Genomic DNA, 20,359 nt, shown 5'->3' on the forward strand with positions numbered 1-20,359 from the left:
AGACTGTGTGACATTGAAAGGTGTCAAAATGCACACCACAGTGGGAGAAGAGTAAAGTCAGAATAGTAGCATATGCAATGTCATGCAAGCCAGGCACAACTGTATAAAAGAAAAGGATACTTATGAGACCAAAGGCAGTTCCAAGTGGCTTAGTTAGTCAGCACAGGCCATGGCTGGGCCACTCTATGCTGCGAACACTGCCTCTATAAAAGAAGGTTGGTTCTCCAGGGAGTCAGCATAGTGCTCCTTCAATAGGGAATTGGATTTGTCCCTACACCGGTCTTGGGACAACACATTGATCACTCTATTCAGGCTCTCTCTGTCGGGCATATATGCTGGATCAGATGGGGGGGTCTAGGTGAGAAGCATGCTTCTACTAGTTGTTACGGGTGCCGAACACTTGAAAGGGTATTGGATGCTCGTGTAGGGTCTGACTCCATGGTCTCTTACAGAGTATCTAAGAAGGCCTACAGCATTGAGCCCCTTTGTGTGTTCCCTTACTTAATGTATTACTTATAATTCAATACTATTTGGTAACTAAAGGTCATTAATTATCTGATATTGTTGAACAAAAGAGTAAGTTCAAACTTCAAAGTTGCTTTGCCCAGGGCCCTAAAAACACTTTAAGATGACACTGGCAGAACTACCATGCTCTGCTTCGTCTGCACCTCTTTCAACCCAACAGTGGGGCAGTGACAGCCAAATGTGTCGCAATCCAGTGACAGGCAACCATGACATGCATGCATGCTCATGGCAGAGGGGACGCCTATCTGAGATCAACCAGTACATCCTGAAAGCCCTACAGAGGTAAGAGTTGTGACTTTATCCACATTAAAGAATCACACTGGTCAATGGGATGAGGATTTCCTGGTTGAGATCCTGAAACTCCAAGAGCGGTAATCGCTGCTGCTTAAACATAAACTAGTCCAGGAAGGAAGGTTTCATTACTAATTATCTGTCCAGTCTATGTTCTAAACGCTTCTGGGCCACATTCTGGTTTAGAGAAAGGTTAACGACCCAGAACTGAAACGTTAGAACATTCATCTTGGAAGTGTTGTAGGCATCCCAGGTCTCAGTTGTGGGTCTAGCTTTAAGGTACTCCAGCCTGGAAGTCTCTTGGTAACAGATGAGACTGTGCCGCAAGGGACTACCTTTCTGCACAAGAACTATTCTTAGAGGCTTATTCTCTTAGTATGTGTGCTACTAAATACAGCACACATGGAAAGAGGTAGTAACGAGGAGAAATAAAGATATTTATACTCTATACAACAGCCTTAGGTATGCACACTATTTTGAAGTAAACCCAGGAGTACAGACTTTTATAAATATGGTTTTGCATCAAAATATATGGGGGCATGCACTGAAAAGCTCCTGCTCCATCCATGTAACTCCTTTCTGGCACAAAGTAAAACAATTCTTTGCATAGTTTTTTTAACCCCGAAATAAACTGTGTATCGTGTCTGCACCAAAAAGTGGCGCACCCAAAGCACAAAATATTAGTAAATCTGAGCCCCAGTGTTTGGGAGGATTCAAACTCCTGACTGCAAAAAAAAACTTTAATTGTAAAATGAATACCAAATGCTTTCACTTTTGCATTGCATTGAAGTAAAATGCGTATTAGTTTATGATGGGGTTATTTGTTGTACCAGGTGTAAATGCAAATTATTTGCAAAAGAGCTAATCCTCACCCCATGTACAGCTCTTACCTGATCCACATTTAGCTGCAGGATTTGAATTACATCAATGGAAATAGGGGCATATTTTACTTTTGGTCTGATGCCTAGAGTGATGGAAGGATTTGGTAGAACACATGCCTTGACAGCAAACAGAAATGATAACACCATTTGCATGAGTCATGTGGCTGAATGTGACAATACAAATTGCACCAACACAGGGAACAAAGTTTGACATGACATTAAATCGAGCAAGAGTATCTCTGGATGACTTTGAAAAAGAGAAACCTGTGTTTTACCAAGAACACCATCTGAAGACAGAGTATCCATAGGGCAAAATGTTCGCACCCGAAGATATACCTGCATTGTTTTTTCATGGTGTCTTCTTCGTCTTTGGAGCAGTGGGCAATATATTCGTCCTCACTGTGAATTTCACTAAATGGGTCAAAAGCAGCATTGATCTCTACTCTTCAGACCTCATCTTGGTCAGTCTGGCTGTCACCAACATTTTGCACTTGTGCATTTATTTGGGATGCACAATATGTCATTGGTTCTGGGTAGAAATCTACAAACAGGATCAGGTCCACAAATTTCTTCTCGTTGTCATGTCCTACTTGTGCTGTTGCAGCATCATGTTCACCACGGTGCTGGTGATCTACTTCTACGTGAAGATCCTAAATATCAACAGCCCATCCTTCATGAGGTTCAAGGTGAAGTTCCCGGGGACTGTGCCTTGGCTACTCTTGGGCTGCGTCCTTATTTTTGTGGCCAGCTGTGTAGTCATCCTCACCACTGATCTACTTCTCGAGACCAACGAAGAAGCAATTACAAACACCTCTATCATTGCACCTTTAAATGCCTCTGACAAAGGTCCCAGTCATTCCTGGACGTTAAGGGGACATCTATCCATCCTCTTCACAATAAACGCTGTTGTTGGCTCATTGTGCATGGCAATGCTAACCTTCTTCACTGTGGCAATCCTCAAGTTTATCTGCATTCACTTGAGGCGTATGAGGCACAATGAAAATGGCTTCCCAAGCACCCGTTTCGATGCTTACTCCGGTGCTATGAGAACGATCACGTCTTTTTTCACCCTTTATGTCTTGATGTTTATCTCTCAGTGGCTCGTAAAGTTCAATGCTGTCATACCCGAGACCCCTGGAAATTTAGTAGAGACTTTCTTATTTTCTAGCTTCCCAGCTTGTAACTCTTTAATCATAATTCTGGGCAACTCCAAACTGAGGAAAACCCTCACTGGGCTTATCTATCGTGTAAGGTGCTGCTGAGGTGGCGGAGCTTGACCAAGATGCCGTACACGCTCCAGCGCAGGACTTGATACGGCCCCTGGACAAGCTACTGTATCTGTCATAGCAACTGTTCATACATGTGATACTTCACTCTACTACTGAAGGCACCTAGAGTGCCTGATATGTCTACTGCACGTGAAAACTGTTCATGAAAATACTATTATATGTGTTTATTGCATTTGGAATGGGTACCATACATGCAAAATGTGCTTGACGTGGGTACTGCACACGGGTACTTTACGTGATATTGCAGTCAACAAGGCTATTGTACATGCATACTGGGCGTAACAACCTATAGTACATGCCTATTGCCTACTGTACTCACATGATTACTGTGCATGCCTGCTGTGCTTTACATGATTATTGTGCATGCCTGCTATGTTTTGCTTTTGTAGACAGCGACTGTGCTTGACGTCGCTGAAGTACATGTCAATGGTTCTTGACAGGTTCGCTGCACACATCTATTGTACTTGACACGGATTCTATACAGACTTACTCGACTTGACAGTTCACAGAACATGCATACTGTACTTGACATGGCTGTGGTGCCATGCCTGAAATGTCCACTGTACACACCTGTTCAGGTAGACACATCTGCTGTGTTTGACATGGCCTGCAGTCAATAGCATTGTTACTGTAGTTGGCTACAGCGCTTCCCAACTGAGCTTGAAATGGCTATTGTACTTCCCTAGTGGACTTGGTAGTCATCAGCGCATGTCTAATGGTCTTCACATGTCTACTGCACATGTCTACTTGATGTGGAGGCTTCACTCACCTAAGATATTGACATGGTTACTCTACATGCCTACAGTTTAGAGCTTCACTTGACTATAGTGCATGCCTACTGTGCTTGAAGTTTGTCCACAGTGAAGGTACTTGACACGGCTACCGTACATGCCTACGGCATCTGACATGATTGCTGCGCACACTTGTCATGGCTCCTGTACCTGCACAGTGAGCTTTAAGTGACCCCTCTGCATGCCTACTGAGCATGATATGGTGCCTTCAGACACCTACAGAACTTGGCATGGCTGCAATACATGCCTACATGTCTTTTTTACTGGACGTGGTTCTGGTGCTAGACATGACTACTGTCGTACTTTGTGAGTTAATTCTTTTTTAGCATAGTGTGGTATTCATTTATTCTTTTATTCATTACAAATGCATAGTTGTGATCTGTATTTTATTACAATACTCATTAGATAGTGAGATGTCCTGAAGTAGGTTGAACTGCTCCTGTTAGAAATTCAATAATATGATTTTACTAAGCACAGCAGATTTAGGCAAATGTGCAGGAGAAATTTGCGATTCTTTTTCAAACCTTCCATCACAAGTTATGAGGCCGTTTTTCTCATAATAATGTTAAGAGATGGTATATAAGTTGGATGCATGGGTATTTTAGCAGAGAGAGACTCCAGATTTCCGGGGAGTATCAAAGATGGAAGCTTCCATATGGAGGTCCCTCACCGGTGAAGGCTGGTTATATCTGTCGCCTTGTCAGGCAAAGCATGACAAAAGAAAGACACAAACTACCCTCGCTCACTGTAGACTGAGAAACATTGAGTAATCATGAGTGGAAGGTATGTGTGGAAGAGGCCATCTAGGAAACAAAACTACATGGAATATTCTTTGTCAATATAGTTGTTGCCTAGAGGCTAAGAAGAGAGGGACTGAGTCCACCAATGACTTGTGTTAATGATCACCATCTGATATGCTTTTCATTGACTTTACATGTTCTTGCTTATTGTCATTATTTTCTTTCTGCAATAAGGCTTATTCAGATAAACTTCCATAGAAGTTGATTTTAATACTAAGTAAAGATTTCCTTCAATATACAGTGTGGATCAATTGTGGAAAAGGGTTTCCAGCGCTCATAAACTACTAAATATAATCCTGGCCGCCCCTGACAGAATGATCGTTATAACACCCACATTATCCAGGCAGGTCTTGTACTTGTACTACATACAGTTCAACAATTCAGCAACAGCAGCACTTCCAGAGTCTTGTCCAGACTTGGGGCCTGATTACGATCTTGGCGGATGGTTTTACTCCGTCGAAAATATCCGCCTTATTATGATCTCATTATATTCTATGGGAATAAAGTGTGTTAGACTTGGCTTCCTTGGCGTGGTCTCCCCTAACTTTTTGTCTCTTTTTCCCAGGTTGTCAATGTGTGCTGGACTCTTTTTTTGCTGTTTCTGATACTCTTGGCACTTTACCACTGCTATCCAGTGCTAAAGTGCAAGTGTTCCTATGTAAAATGTATGTGTAATTGGCTTTCCATGGTTAGCATGTTTGACTTACTAGTAAGTCCATAGTACAGTGCACTAGAGGTGCCCAGGGCCTGTAAATCAAATGGTACTAGTGGGCCTGCAGCACTGGTTGTGCCACCCATATTAGTAGCCCTGTAAACATGGTTCAGACCTGCCACTGTAGTGTCAGTATGTGCAGTTTTTGTACTGCCAATTCAATTATACCCACTTGCCAGGCCTAAACCTTCTCTTTTTATACATGTAAGGCATCCCTAAGGTAGGCCCTAGGTAGCCCCATAGGCAGGCTGCAGTTTATGTTTAAGGTAGGACATATACTAATTTGTTTTATATGTCCTAACAGTGAAATAGTGCCAAATTCGGTTTTCACTGTGCAAGGCCTATTTCTCTCATATGTTAGCATGGTGGCTGCATTTAAATATTACTAAAGTGCAGATTCCCTTTGGGAGCAGATGGAAATATGGAGTTTACGGTGTCTGGACTCACAATTTAAACATACATCTTTTAGTAAAGTTTGTTTTTAGATTGTGTGTTTGAAAATGCCAGTTTTTGAAAGTAGGTATTTTCTTGCTTAAACCATTCTGTGAGTGGATTCCCTGTCTGGGTCAGTTTGACCGTTGGGCTGTTTGCACCTCTCACTACACAATGACACAAAGGGAGCTGGGGTGTAGCCTGCATGTCCTGATGAGCCATCTGTGCTAGGATGGAGGGGAGTAGTGGTCACTCACACCTGAAAGGGCTGTGCTTGCCCTTAAATAATGTAGTCTCCAACCCCTTGGTGCGTATTTGGGGCCTTGTAAGAAAGTACCATCTTGCCTGGCATGTTACCCCCATTTTTCACATGTATGTAAGTTTGTTTTTGCCTATCTCAATGGGATCCTGCTAGCCAGGACCCCAGTGCTCATAATAAGTGGCCTGAATGTGTGTATCTGTGTAGTGACTAACTGTGTCACTGAGGCTCTGCTAACCAGAACCGCAGTGCTTATGCTCTCTCTGCCTTTAAAATTGTCACTATAGACTAGTGACCATTTTCACCAATTCGAATTGGCACACTGGAACACGCTTATAATTCCCTAGTATATAGTGCCTAGGTACCCAGGGTATTGGCTTTCCAGGAGATCCCTGCGGACAGCAGCATTTCTTTTGCCACCCATAGGGAGCTCAGACAAATCTTACACAGGACTGCCACTGCAACCTGAGTGAAATAACGCACATGTTATTTCACAGCCATTTTACACTGCACTTAAGTAACTTATAAGTCACCTATATGTCTAACCCTCACTTAGTGAAGGTTAGGTGCAAAGTTACTAAGTGTGAGGGCACCCTGGCACTAGCAAAGGTGCCCTCACATAGTTCAGGGCAAATTCTCCGGACTTTGTGAGTGCGGGGACACCATTAAACGCATGCACTACATATAGGTCAATACCTATATGTAGCTTCACAATGGTAACTCCGAATATGGCCATGTAACATGTCTAAGTTCATGGAATTGTCCCCCCATGCCAAATCTGGTATTGGGGTACCACTCCCATGCATCCCCGGGGCTCCACTATGGACCCCAGGTACTGCCAAACCAGCTCTCTGGGGTTTTCTCTGCAGCTACCACTGCTGCCACCCCACAGACAGGGTTCTGCCCTCCTGAGGTCTGGGCAGCCCAGTCCCAGGAAGGCAGAACAAAGGATTTCCTATGAGAGAGGGTGTTACACCCTCTCCCTTTGGAAATAGGTGTTAAGGGCTGGGGAGGAGTAGCCTCTCTCAGCCTCTGGAAATGCTTTGAAGGACACAGATGGTGCCCTCCTTGCATAAGCCAGTCTACATCAGTTCAGGGAACCCCCAGTCCCTGTTATGGCGCGAAACTGGACAAAGGAAAGGGGAGTGACCACTCTCCTGTCCATCACCACCCCAGGGGTGGTCCCCAGAGCTCCTCCAGTGTGTCCCAGACCTCTGACTTCTTGAATCCAGTGGTGTGAGGGCACAATGGAGACCTCTGAGTGGCCAGTGCCAGCAGGTGACGTCAGAGACCCCTCCTGATAGGTGCTTACCTCACTAGGTGGCCAATCCCCCTCTGAGGGCTATTTAGGGTTTTTCCTGTGGGCTTTTCCTCAGATAACGACTTGCAAGAATACACCAGAATACTCTGGGACCCCTCTCATCCTGACGAGCCTGGGCCCTGGAACACAGGCAGTGGACCCAAGTGACCCAGACTGTCCAGTGGTCCAGCTGTCCAAATTTGGAGGAGGTAAGTCCCTGCCTCCCCTCTCCAGACAGTAATCCTGTGCACCACTTGAACTGCAGCAGCTAGGGCTTCTGTGCTCTTTTGCAAGGAATCCTGCATGCACAGCCTAGCCCAGGTCCCCAGCACTCCATCCTACATTGCTCTACTCGCTGAGTTGACCTCCAACTTTGTGGGACCCTCTTTTGTAGTGTTGAGACAACTGATGCGCTCAGTTTTCTTCAACCCATGTTCAAGGACTTCTGGGGGTGCTGCCTTCTTGCGCATGGGCTTTCTGTGTTACTGAGGGCCCTCTCTGTCTCCTCTCCCAAGTGGCATCATACTGGTCCTTCCTGGGCCCGGGCAGCACCCTTTTTCTGTAATTGCATACTTTGCAGCTAGCAAGGCTTGTTTGTGGTCTTTCTCCAAAGAAACAACTCTGCATCCTCTAGCACTCCGTGGGACATCTTCTTCACAAAGGAGAAGTTTCTAGCACCTTTCGTTGCAGAACCTTCAGCTTCTTCCATCCGGAGGCAGACATTTTGCACCTTCATCCAGGGTTTAGTGGGCTCCTGCCCCCCCCTAGATACTTTCACGACTCTTGGACTTGGTCCCCGTCCTTTGCAGGCCCTCAGGTCCAGGAATCCATCTTCAGTGCTTTGTAATCTGTTGTGGTATTTGCAGAATCCTCTATCACAGGTTTAATGTGTTTCTGAGGAAGTAGTATCACTTTACTCCTACTTTTCAGGGTCTTGGGGTGGGGATCTTGGACACCCTTAGTGTTTTCTTGCACTCCCAGCGACCCTCTACACACTACACTAGCCTAGGGGTCCATTCGTGGTTCGCATTCCACTTTCTTAGTATATGGTTTGTGTTGCCCTTAGGCCTATTGCATCCTATTGTATTCTACAGTGTTTTCACTACTTTCTGACTGTTTTACTTACCTGTTTTTGGTTTGTGTATATATTTTGTGCATTTTACTTACCTCATAAGTGAGTATATCCTCTGAGATATTTTTGGCACATTGTCACTAAAATAAAGTACCTTTATTTTTAGTAAGCCTGAGTATTGTGTTTCTTATGATATAGTACCTATATGATATAAGTGGTATAGTAGTAGCTTTGCATGTCTCCTAGTTCAGCCTAAGCTGCTCTGCTATAGCTACCTCTATCAGCCTAAGCTGCTAGAACCCTACTAATCTACTAATAAGGGATACCTGGACCTGGTACAAGGTGTAAGTACCATCAGGTGCCCTATATAAGCCAGGCCAGCCTCCTACAGGCCTGGCCTGGGCAAGGCAGGATTTTGAAAACAACAGAGACTTCCCTTTGAAGTAGGCCTACTTCAAAGGCAGAAAGGGGTATAAGAAGAGCCCCCAAAACCCCCGAAAATGAGATCACTTCTGGAATCAAGAGGAACCTTTGCCAAAGAGAAGAGCTGAAGAGCTGAGGAGAAGTGCTGGCCCTGCCTGTGACTGTGCTTTGTTGGGCTATCCTGCAGTTGCTACTTCTGCCTGTGAAAGGGGACAAAACCTGGACTTTGTTGTGCATTCCTGCTTGATAAGAAACTCCAAGGGCTTGAACTGAGCTTGCCTCCTGCTGTTGAAGTCTCAGGGCCATCAAAGAGTTCCCCTGCCAGCACCTGAGACCTGTCTCAGTCTGCTGAGACTCGTGCCCTGCCAAGTGGTGCCGTATCCAGTCCCTTGAAAGGTGAGGCTGGCAGACAAGAACTGAAAAATCCACACACACAACGCTGTGCGGGGAAATTTACTCAGCAACGCAGCTGATAAATGATGTGCCGCCGGCTTGGCGGCTGAAATCGATGTACCACCTGCATCATGGCTGGGAGATCGCGCCTGGAGAAACGACGTGCAACACTCACTTACGGAGGCTGATAACGATGCAAACCCCACGCAGCATGGTTGTCTAACACCGTGCGACCGGATTTTCCATGCATCGTCCCTGCGCGTCCAAGTCAACCCAACTCTGTATAGATTCGAGGTGCCTCACCTGGAAATCGACGCGCCACTCTCTACCGGAGAAGAAAACAACTCACGACCTCACTTGTGAGTAAGGAATCGACAAATCGCTGCACTTTCCTATGCACGCTCTCCCGTGCGGCTTTATTTCTTACGCTAACCAGGTACTTTGTGTAACAACAGTATTCTCACTGTTTTCTAAGAATTAAGACTCTTAGGCCCTCATTACGACCCTGGCGGTATAGAACCGCCAGGGCCGCGGCACGCGGGAGCACCGCCGACAGGCTGGCGGTGCCCCGCAGGGCATTCTGACCGCGGCAGTAACGCCGCGGTCAGAACAGGAAAACTAGCGGTCTCCCGCCAGTTTCCCGTGGCCCGTTTGAATCCTCCAAGGCGGCGCAGCTTGCTGCGCCGCCGAGGGGATTCTGACAAGCCATACCGCCATCCTGTTCCTGGCGGTTCGGCCGCCAGGAACAGGATGGCGGTATGGCTTGTCGTGGGGCCCCTGGGGGCCCCTGCAGTGCCCATGCCAATGGCATGGGCACTGCAGGGGCCCCCATAAGAGGGCCCCACTTTGTATTTCACTGTCTGCATTGCAGACAGTGAAATACGCGACGGGTGCCACTGCACCCGTCGCACCTTCCCACTCCGCCGGCTCGATTACGAGCCGGCGTCCTCGTGGGAAGGTAGTTTTCCCCTGGGCTGGCGGGCGGCCTTTTGGCGGTCGCCCGCCAGCCCAGGGGAAAACTCTGAATACCCGCCGCGGTCTTCCGACCGCGGTGCGGTATTCACGACGCGCAACTTTGGCGGGCGGCCTCCGCCGCCCGCCAAAGTTGTAATGAGGGCCTTATTCTTTTGAAAATTCATATTTTGACTAGTGCATGTTGGATTTTGTCATTTGTGGTTCACTGTATTACTGTGTGTGTTGGTACAAATACTTTACACATTGCTTCTGACGTTAAGCCTCCCTGCTCGTGCCAAGCTACCAAGAGGGTGAGCGGGGGTTAACTGAGTGTGATTCTCCTTTACCCTGATTAGACTGAAGGTCCTTGCTTGGACAGGGGGTAACCAAACTGCCAATCAAAGACCCCACTTCTAGTTCAGCGGATGCAATATATGTCATGTTTGTGACGGAGTATTCCATCCACCAAGACGATGGATGTTTTGGCTAGTTTGAGCAGGCCCTGGTGAGGTGGCCAGATTCTTCAGGGATAAATGACTTGACAGGGCAGGAAGAAGAGGCAGAGGAAAGGACAGCTTGCTATGAGGGGCTGGAGTGCTACTTTCCCCAGCCACAACAACAAATTGCTTTGGTGAAGGGAGGAAGGGGTTGTATACAGGTCCGAGATGGGCCGTGGCTCACCTCACTCAAAGCCAACCATCTTAGCAGCACACACATATGATAAGCCCAATTAACGCCATCTTAGAATCAGGCACATGTAAACTACATGCTCACACACACACTTGTGCGTACACATATCATGTGCAATCCACACAATCCAACCCACACACATAAACACACACTGACATACATCCTAGCACACACGCATTCACACAACACAACATACACGCACACTCACATCCATTCATGCACACATGCATTCCACACGCTTCACACCCGCATGCACGCACACAAAAACAGCCACACACACATCCAAACACACACACAACACCCCCCACAACCCTCCCCCTTTGGAGCACCCGACTTACCTGCTTGCAGGGGGTCCTCCGGCAGGAGACGGGATGCGGTGCTGCTGCCAGCCAGGCCGTATCATGTGTCATGATACTTTCGGCAGGGTTCTACTTGTGTGGTGCTGCTGCTGGCAGCAGCGCCACCTTACCGCTGTTCGCCTCCATGACAGTAGCTGGAATTCCGTCAACCTTCTGGCAGAATTCCAGCTACAGTCATAATATGGCAGACAGTGGGTAGCCATGGCGACGGTCTTTTGGAGGCCGTCGCTGTGGTGGTAGTTGGCATTTACCACCTAGGACATAATGAGGGCCTCTGTGTGACATTGGAAGTTATAAAAATGCACATCTCAGTGGGAGAAGAGTAAAGTCAGAATAGTAGCATATGCAATGTCATACAAGCCAGGCACAACTGTTTAAAAGAAACAGATACGTATGAGACCAGAGGCAGTTCTAAGTGGCTTAGTTAGTCAGCACAGACCTGGCTGGGCCACTCTATGCTGTGATCACTGCCTCTGTAAAAGAAGGTTGTTTCTCTAGGGGATCAGCAGGATGCTCCTTCAACAGAGAATTGGATTTGTCTCTACACCGGTCTTGGGGCAACACATTGATCACTCTATTCAGGCTCTCTCTGTCGGGTATATATGCTGGATCAGATGGTGGGGGCCTTGGTGAGAAGCATGCTTCTACAAGTTGTTGCGGGTGTCGAACAGTTGAGAGGGTATTGGATGCTTGTGTAGGGTCTGACTCCATGGACTGTTACAGATTATCTCAGAAGGCCGACAGCAATTCAGGATCATCAATTTCGGAGGAGTGGCCTTGTACAGTTATTATCATCACAGCCAGATCCAATAGTCCAAATGTAATCCCTTCCTTCTGTAGTTGGGTATGAAGAGCCAGAAATGTTTCGCTCTTCATCGCCATCTCATGCGAGAAATCTGCTGTCACATGCATTACAGTCCCATCATTGTGATATGGGCCCCTTTTCCATTTTGCTGCCTGAAGGATGGGCCAGTATGTTTGTGTTGCGAGAAACACACAAGAATGAAAGTGCCCCTAAGTCTTTAACCTGCTATTGTCAGTCACTTTGGAGCTCCAGGACAATGGAGAAGCATGCACCCTCTATAATTCCCTTTAATGTCTTAGTGAACAACAATATTCTTACATTTTAAACTGCACAGTACAGTATCCCATAGTAAGAATAAAAAGAATGCATTTATTACCACCTAACAGAAAATCAGACCGGTTTCTGTGTCCAAAAATCATATAAAGAATGACTGAATGACAACATATGTAAAGCATTCACAATCTTAAGTGGCCTCACGGCGCGAGGGCTAACTCATGAAACTGAACTAGATAATGTACAAAATGTGGAAAATACATTTACACTTCTGCATTTTTTTTTTTTCACGAAAAGTCTATAACATTCATGCTTAAATAACACAAGCTGCAATGTGTGCACATGCATGTGCATTTACATGAACTGCATTGGTTACACCTATTTCACTGATCGTGCATGCGCAGTGCATGAATTGCATACATCACTTGTGGCTTCGCCAGGTAGAGAGTTGCAGTGAAGTTCCTTCAGTGCTGGCGATATGTGGCTAATCACCTTCACTCCCTATGACTGCCCTGGGAGCATTTGATTGATGTAGGGGGTGCACCTTCTGTCTATGTGGTCTCTGGAACTCCAAGGGCCCAGAAAAATCATCTGAAGTAGAGTGGACAAGAGAGAGAAGGAATACAAACAGGTCCTGCCCTTCCTTGCCCTCAGGAATCCTGTATATGTGTATATTATCCCTGCACGAGGGATCTTCCAAGTCTGAGAATTTCCTCTGCAGTCTCTGTATCTCAGTGCTGCAGTGCTGAGTTGAAGTATGAGTTCATGTGCAAAAGGTGTGACCATGGGGATTTGCGCCCCACCACTATGTCTGAGATAGTGGTATCAAAGGTAGGCAATTTAGAGCTTATGTTGGTGACCTCTATGAGGAAAGCTGAAAGAGTACTCTCCGTCATGGTATCGGGTTTGGTGGTCGTGGGTATGGCCCTCTTGAGTGTGCTTCAGCAAAGGATAGCTGCCTGGTCACCTTTGAGCCCAACATGAGCGCATGAGTGGCAGAAGTATGGAAATCTGGGTGCCCAAGCACCTGGCGTTTGTGGAAAGGTCTACAATCTTCTGAATCATTGCATCTGAGGGGAATCAGCAAGACAATCATTAGTGACAAGGCCTGCAGAACTGAAACTCCAACTGTTGGAATAAAGAAGCATGAATGTCAAACTTTGTAGGGGTGGGACCACCCTGCCACCCTTTGCTGTGAGGGTTTTCTTAATCTATCCACCGGAGCATGAAGGGGATCCTGAGTAGCCTCTGTGCCATCAGTTACGGTCTCTTGTCCTACACTGGAGTGCAAAAGTGAGGCATACGGTTTACCAAATATAATAGTGTGAAGTTACATGGCCCCAACAGTTATAGATAGATACTAACCTACATCAGAGGGGGTTCTGCGTCAGTGCAAGGTGGAGTTTGGGAAAGCAAAGACACAAAATGGCCCAGAAGTGAACAGACGAAAGGGTCTTTCTTGCCAGTGAAGGTGTATCCATAAAACAGAGGTCAGGCCCTAGTGCAAGATTTCTGGGCAGGCGCTCTATACCTCAGTATCGTGTCAGAGATCGCTGGTAGCTGTTAACAGCAAGCACGCCCTGCAGTGGTGTTTCAAGCAGGAAAAGAAGTCCTCGGGAGATTGCAAAATAACAGGTCACGAAGGCTCAGCTTGCATAGGTGGCATGTAGGCTGTAGATGGCTTAGCAGCCAGGGTCAGGAACCGGTGGGGTCTGAGAGGAAATGAAGACACCACTGATGCCGCCATTTCCATGCACAGTTTTGGCGTTGACCCCCTTCAGCGGGAAGCAACAACAAAGAGTGCCCTTTTACCCATCTTGGTTCAGGCAGTCTGCTCCGCTGGATCGGCAGAGCTGGTCAAGGCGGTCCCCAGTCACCAAAGAACATTTAATTCCAATGAGCCACCATCTTGGATCCTTGTGAAGCTTTACCTCCATCTACAATTGGCTTTTAATCCAAGATCACTTTGTACTCTCTGACTTGTCATTATAGAGTACACATCATAGGTATGGCCACAAGTCCCAAAATGCAAATTGCTGTTCTATAAATGATCTGGAGTGAAGGTGTAACACAGAGTGTGTGCAACATAAAAAGATGATGGATGGAATGCTGAACAGTGTCAAACGTTCACCCCAGTCACAGATCTGGGCCTACAGCCATTGTTTGATGCTACCCATGCCATTGGACCCAGCCAAATGAAATCAGTCTTGACCCTGTTTCCCTTGGGGACAGTCCAGCCCAAATGGCCAAGCCAGGTCCTCCCTGGCCCGGAAACAAGCATCCTGGGACCAGTTTCAGCATATCACCCCTCGTCAGCCAGGCTAGCTGGAAAATTGATTTACATATGGCTGGGTCCAAACTGGGGTGGTGGGCAAAACAATGATGGATACCACCCAGATCTGTGACTGGGGGTGAGTGTCTGATAATGTTAAGCATTCCGCCCATCATCTTTTTTAGTTGCAACACAGAGTATACGCATCTATGAATAGCACATTTCGCAAGAATTAAAGTACCCCTAAGTCTTTAACCGGCTATTGTCAGTCACTTTGGAGTTCCAGGACATTAGAGAAGCATGCACCATGACCCTCTATAATGCCCTTGAATGTCTTAGTGAACAGCAGCATTCTTACATTTTAAACTGCACAGTACAGTATCCCATATTAATAATAAAAAGAATGCATTTTTTTACCAGCTAACAGAAAATCAGACTGGTTTCTGTGTCCGTAAATCATATAAAGAATGACTGAATGACACCATTTGTAAAGCACTCACAATCTCAAGTGGCCTCACGGTGTGGGGGCTAGCTCATGAAACTGAACTAGATAATGTACAAAATGTGGAAAATACATTTACACTTCTGCATTATTTTGTGTTCACGAAAAGTCTATAAGATTCATGCTTAAATAACACAAGCTGCAATGGGTGCGCATGCATGTGGGTTTACATGAACTGCATTGGTTACACCTATTTCACTGGTCGTACATGCGCAGTGCATGAATTGCATACATTACTTGTGGCCTGGCCAGGTAGAGAGTTGCAGTGAAGTTCCTTCAGTGCTGGGGATATGTGGCTAATCACCTTCACTCCACTTATTCCAGGAGATACAGATGGTGACCAGCAGTCTTGGTTTTTTTGATGGTCTTATCTTTGAATGAGAGGTCCATGTTGGGGTGAAATCTGATGATTTCACTTTGGCAGATAGCTGAAGCTGTTTAGGTTCATGTTGGATAGCCATTTCTCGACAGGAGGAATTCAGGGGCATATTTACAATGAATTGGTGTAGAATACCGCAAGTCCTTTAACTGTGCTGCCCTATCCCAATTCGGAAGGGCAGGAATGCACCATATCTATGAGATGCTGTGCATTTCAGTCCTTTCAACCAGCACCGGTGCAAAATTTAGTGCCTAGTGCCAATGCAGGCTCTCTTGCACCATGGTGCAAAGGTATCAGGGTTGTTGGCAGGATTGTTTTTGTGCAGGAAGGATCACCTTCCTGCACAAAAGCAATCCATAGAGGCGTTTTCCTCTTTCTATGCTGGAAATTGCAGCACAAATAGAAAGGAAAGAATGAGGGGAAATAAAGATGTTTCTCCTTGTTGTGCCTGCCCTTGGGAGGCATGCAGTTTCGATGCATTCTAAGGTTTACATATTCTTGTAAATCTGAGAATGTGTCAAACCCATAGGTGTTGCCTGGGAAAACCTGCTGCAACGCCCATGGAATGCCCCATGACAGAGAACAGGGCAATGCGGCGATTCGCGCTGCGTTGCCTTACTCCATATCTACGAGGCCATGAAAAGCTATGCTAGGTGGCTTTGCGTGGCCTCGTAGATATGGATCTGCACTCTGCGTTGTCGTTGTGTCATAAAAAGTGATGCACCGGTGACACACGGGGCTTGTATATCTGGGTGAGTTCAAGGTATGTAATCAACGCCAAGTTCTGGATTACTCAAGGGATTATTTGAGTCAGTGAATATCATGAGAACAAGAGATTTAGAGGATTTTGTGTGTTGTCAGTGTATTGCCTAGTCGTGATGCTGTTCTCGGTGAGTAGGGATCTGAAAAGCTCCAGGAAGAGGTTTACAATTTCCAGGAAAATAATTGATCCCGGCAGTACTCTGCAGGAGACAGGAACTTTCAAGGAGTGAGAGGCTCCCATTTCAAAAAGCTGTTGGTGTCTGGCAAAGTCAAAAGTGACCCACTGCAGGATGTGTCCCAGAATCCCATGCCCGTTTACAGTGTGCGCATCAGGGCATGATGGCCGACGGTGCTGAAGGCTGTAGATTTATCAAGGAGGACTAACAGGGACCAGAGTTGTTGATGAGAAGGGTGTGAACCACTGCTTGGAGAATGGATGCCTAATATGTTTACAACTTATCCATTACTACAACATTTTTAGAAAACATAAATGGGTGTGTTCTCCCAGCAATCTCCCTTAATGACCTCTTTAAAACCTACAAACGTCCGATCACAATTTTTGTACAAAAACACTATTGACCACTGTACTTAGCTCGAGCTCTCCTACCCACATCAGCCAGTACCATAAATTTCAAGAGTTTTCCATATGCATTCAGGAAGACTTGAAGTGTTGCAGCCTTATATACACTTTGTAATACATAATGTCTGACCGGGGCATAGCAATTCATGGCGCTACTGGTGCTGTGGCTCTGTGGCCGATGGGTGTGAGTGGACCCTTTGAAGCACAATAACCACTGCCATTTACTAGCCAACTTGATGGCAGAGGAGGATCAACCCTGTCCTTGCATTAGAGCCCATGGAACCCTTGATAAGCCACTGAGTCTGGCATATTGGGACGTAAGTTAGGTCTACATTAGTATGAGCTGTTTGTGACTCACGTATTTGCAAATGTAAAAATGTAGGACTACCTTTAGTTACCTATATTTGCAATATATTTTCCTGAAAACACTACACTACGAAAAACATCCACCACCTAAACTGATAAATCAAAACCTGGAGCACCTATGGCTACAGCCAATCTCTTCTTGACGCTACACCACCTGAACACCACATACCCATGATCCAAGTTCTCCAAAGTCAGTCTCGTAACAAAGGCCCCTGCAGCCCCCACTGTGCGGGCAGCGGTTGAGCTCTAGGGGGCCACCTCAGTACAGTACCCTGGCCTGAGAGCTCCTGAGTGACTTCAGAGGGGGCCCCTCCATGTACTTGGCAGGAGGTGCCCTCTCACGTTTTGTTACGCCACTGTCCAAAGTTTGAAACCACACTCCTCTAGACAGGCCACTTCCATGTAAATAAGCTTTGAAATCAGTCCACTGCAATAACCTGATAATATTGGCAATCATGAGCATAATTTTGCTGTGTGAACTCATGTACAATGTAACTGAACCCACAGAGAAATCAATAAGGGTCCACATGCACGGATACGTGGATACTGGATGCAGCCGTCTTGCAGGTGCCAGTTCAAAATGTTGCCCACGAATATACAGCCCTGCAGAATGAAGAACTAGCATAATCACCAGCTGACCAGACTCCTACATTCTGCCTCTTTCTTTATCGCAGACACCCCCGATCCCTGAGTTAACAGCAGAGGAATCTCCTTCTCTCGCTTGGCGGCCAAAGCTTGAAACAACCTTCTTGTGCACCTCAGGACCACCTCTTTGCTCCTACAATTCATGAAAGGACTTAAGACCTGTCAGTTTGAATGTACAGTTCAACACTAAGCAGCTAGCAATTCTAGTGCCTTGGGACCCTTATCAGTGATTTGTCCGTGCTTTACAAATCCTTGATTGATTGATTGATGTATAGCCCTCTATTGATTTTTCTTTCACAATCTAGGTTTGTGTCCCAAAACACAATCATAATGTTAAATTTAAATGGGGGTGAATCTAGAGACCAGAGTTTCTCCCAGGACAACACACCTGCCCTTGACAAGAGACAGCATCAGAGATGACTGTCCTGCCAACCACGCACCTCATACTAACACCACAAAAGTGCATTCCTTTTGATGTCTGTAGGAAAGTCCTCCATTTTGCCCTGGTCACCCCTAAACGTTTTGGACAGATACTGGTGGTTACTGACTCTTGGCTGTGCCCTGGGTAGTGCTTACCAGTCCCAGGGTCAGTGCTCTGTGTAAAGTGGAAATGCAAATTAGGCTATTTATAATTGGCAATATTAACCTACCTATATGTTCGTAGTATATGGTAGGGCATGTAGGTTTGGGGACCCCAACATAGGTACTGCTGAGGTGCCCAGTGTCATTTTAAAGGCAGGGCTGCCTTGCTGGCTACTTTTCAACTAAAGTTACATGCAAATTCGACTTTGGAATTAGAAGTACATACAAAATCTTAAACTACCTTATTTGTACATATACGTCACCCCTAAGGTGTGTCCTATGTGCTCTTATGGTTGGGTGCCATGTAACTATAAGCAGGGACCTTATAAAAATAGATTTACAATCCTTGATGAGATACAACAGCCAAATTTGTTTTTCCCTCCTTGTAGTGAATGGCCTCCATGGGCTAGAATGGGGTGGCTTTATTTTATTTTATAAAGTTCCCTTAAGTGTCAGATACCTCACGTTTGGTATCAAATTAATTGGTATAATAAATCCCATAACTTACAATTGTTGGATTTAATATAACTTGTTCAGGTAAAGAGTTTTAAACTCTACCTGAAAAGTTGCCAACTTCAGCCCTGTAGTGCTTTGCTCTGCTTGGCCAGCCTCTGGAAGCCTGGCCAAGCTGCTTTGATCAGGTGTGAAGTAGCTCGGCTGAACTCAAAGAGATGTGCCTGGGGGGGGGAGAACTTCCCCCAGCAGATGGAGAAGCAGGAAGAGGGAAGGGTTGCCAAACTGGTCTTCAAAGGCATGGAAGGACATTTAGAGCAACCCAGCAACACCTTCCCATCCTGCAAACCCAGACAGTTAGATGCCCCCTTGATTCGATTAGGTGAGGGCAGGAGAGGGGTGTGTTTAGGATTTTTTGCCACACCAGTGGGTGAGCTCAGCCAGATGTAACCTCCAAAAATGAGTTTCAGCCATGATGGATTTTTGAGTAATGTTGCTCCCTAGGATTGATTTTTGCCACACTTCCCAGGAAGTGGTCATCACAGGGGGAAGGACCCTGCACCTGATTGGAGAACCAGGACCCCCCCGTTTTTCAACTAAAAGCATGGATAAAACTGGTAGGCCTGCACCCATACCTCAAATCCCTACCAGGTCCCTAAAAGGAAGACCTACAAGAGAAGAAGGACTGCCCTGCTGGACCCCTGACCTGCAACTGGACACTGCACTCTAATGGACTGCACCAGCTGCACACTTGGGCTTCACCACAAGAAGGACTTTGCCTTGCTTCAACTGGTTCAAGGAGGAACTCCCTGTTTGCTACAGGTGAACAATTGCTAAGCAGAGTCCCCTGCACCAACTCCTGAATAAACTGACCAGCTGACCACTGTCCAGTAGCCAATTTAGAGTTTGTGCCAGGTGCATTCTGGGAGTTGTAGTCTGCACCCTCAAGGACCATCTCAGAGCTTCTGGAACCTTGGGGTGAACTGTGAACCTCAAAAGAACCTTAGAAGAACATCTGGGAGAAGACCCAGAGGTTTTGGAGAACTTTTGGAAAAAATCTCCATAAAGGGACCGACCCACTGTGGTAACTCTAGCCAACTTGCCTCAACTGCGACGCAGCCTGACTTGCAGGTTTGTCCCATTGAAGAAAATCTCCAAAAAAGTGATCAAGTCTGAACGCAGAAAGTTGACCGGGACCTCAAAGACAGTGTATCCAAAGAGGGCTCTAAGGACGTCAGATCAAGATTAAGGTTTGCCATGGTCAAAGGATTTTCATCTTGAAAAAAACAACTAAGTCCAAAAGTAAAAATATCCATCAAGGACTTCCGTGACTAATATCCGAGGAAGAGTTTCAGGAGGTCGGATTTGACTAGCAACTTGGTCCTGCTGTAGAAAATCTTCAGGAAAACCACTAAGTCCGCTGAAGGTAAACTTTTGACCGAGGCCTCCCACGGGCTGTAGCCGAGCAGGGCTCCATCGCGGTCGGCCTTATACTTTGACTTAGCCCCAGTCGAGGTGCGACCGGATGACTAGATTGGCAATATTCATTTCTAAGCGCTAAAAAGCATT

General features: G+C 46.2%; 1 protein-coding gene across 1 annotated transcript; it reads left to right on the forward strand.

The window, feature by feature from the left end:
* Positions 1 to 2,278: 2,278 nt before the first annotated feature.
* On the forward strand, positions 2,279 to 2,959 carry LOC138246732 (taste receptor type 2 member 7-like). Its single transcript, XM_069201500.1, has one exon. It carries the CDS (start codon positions 2,279 to 2,281, stop codon positions 2,957 to 2,959), a length of 681 nt encoding a protein of 226 aa, XP_069057601.1.
* Positions 2,960 to 20,359: the final 17,400 nt, after the last annotated feature.

This window comes from Pleurodeles waltl, chromosome 7 (assembly GCF_031143425.1).
Source record: "Pleurodeles waltl isolate 20211129_DDA chromosome 7, aPleWal1.hap1.20221129, whole genome shotgun sequence".
NCBI classification, from domain to species: domain Eukaryota; kingdom Metazoa; phylum Chordata; class Amphibia; order Caudata; family Salamandridae; genus Pleurodeles; species Pleurodeles waltl.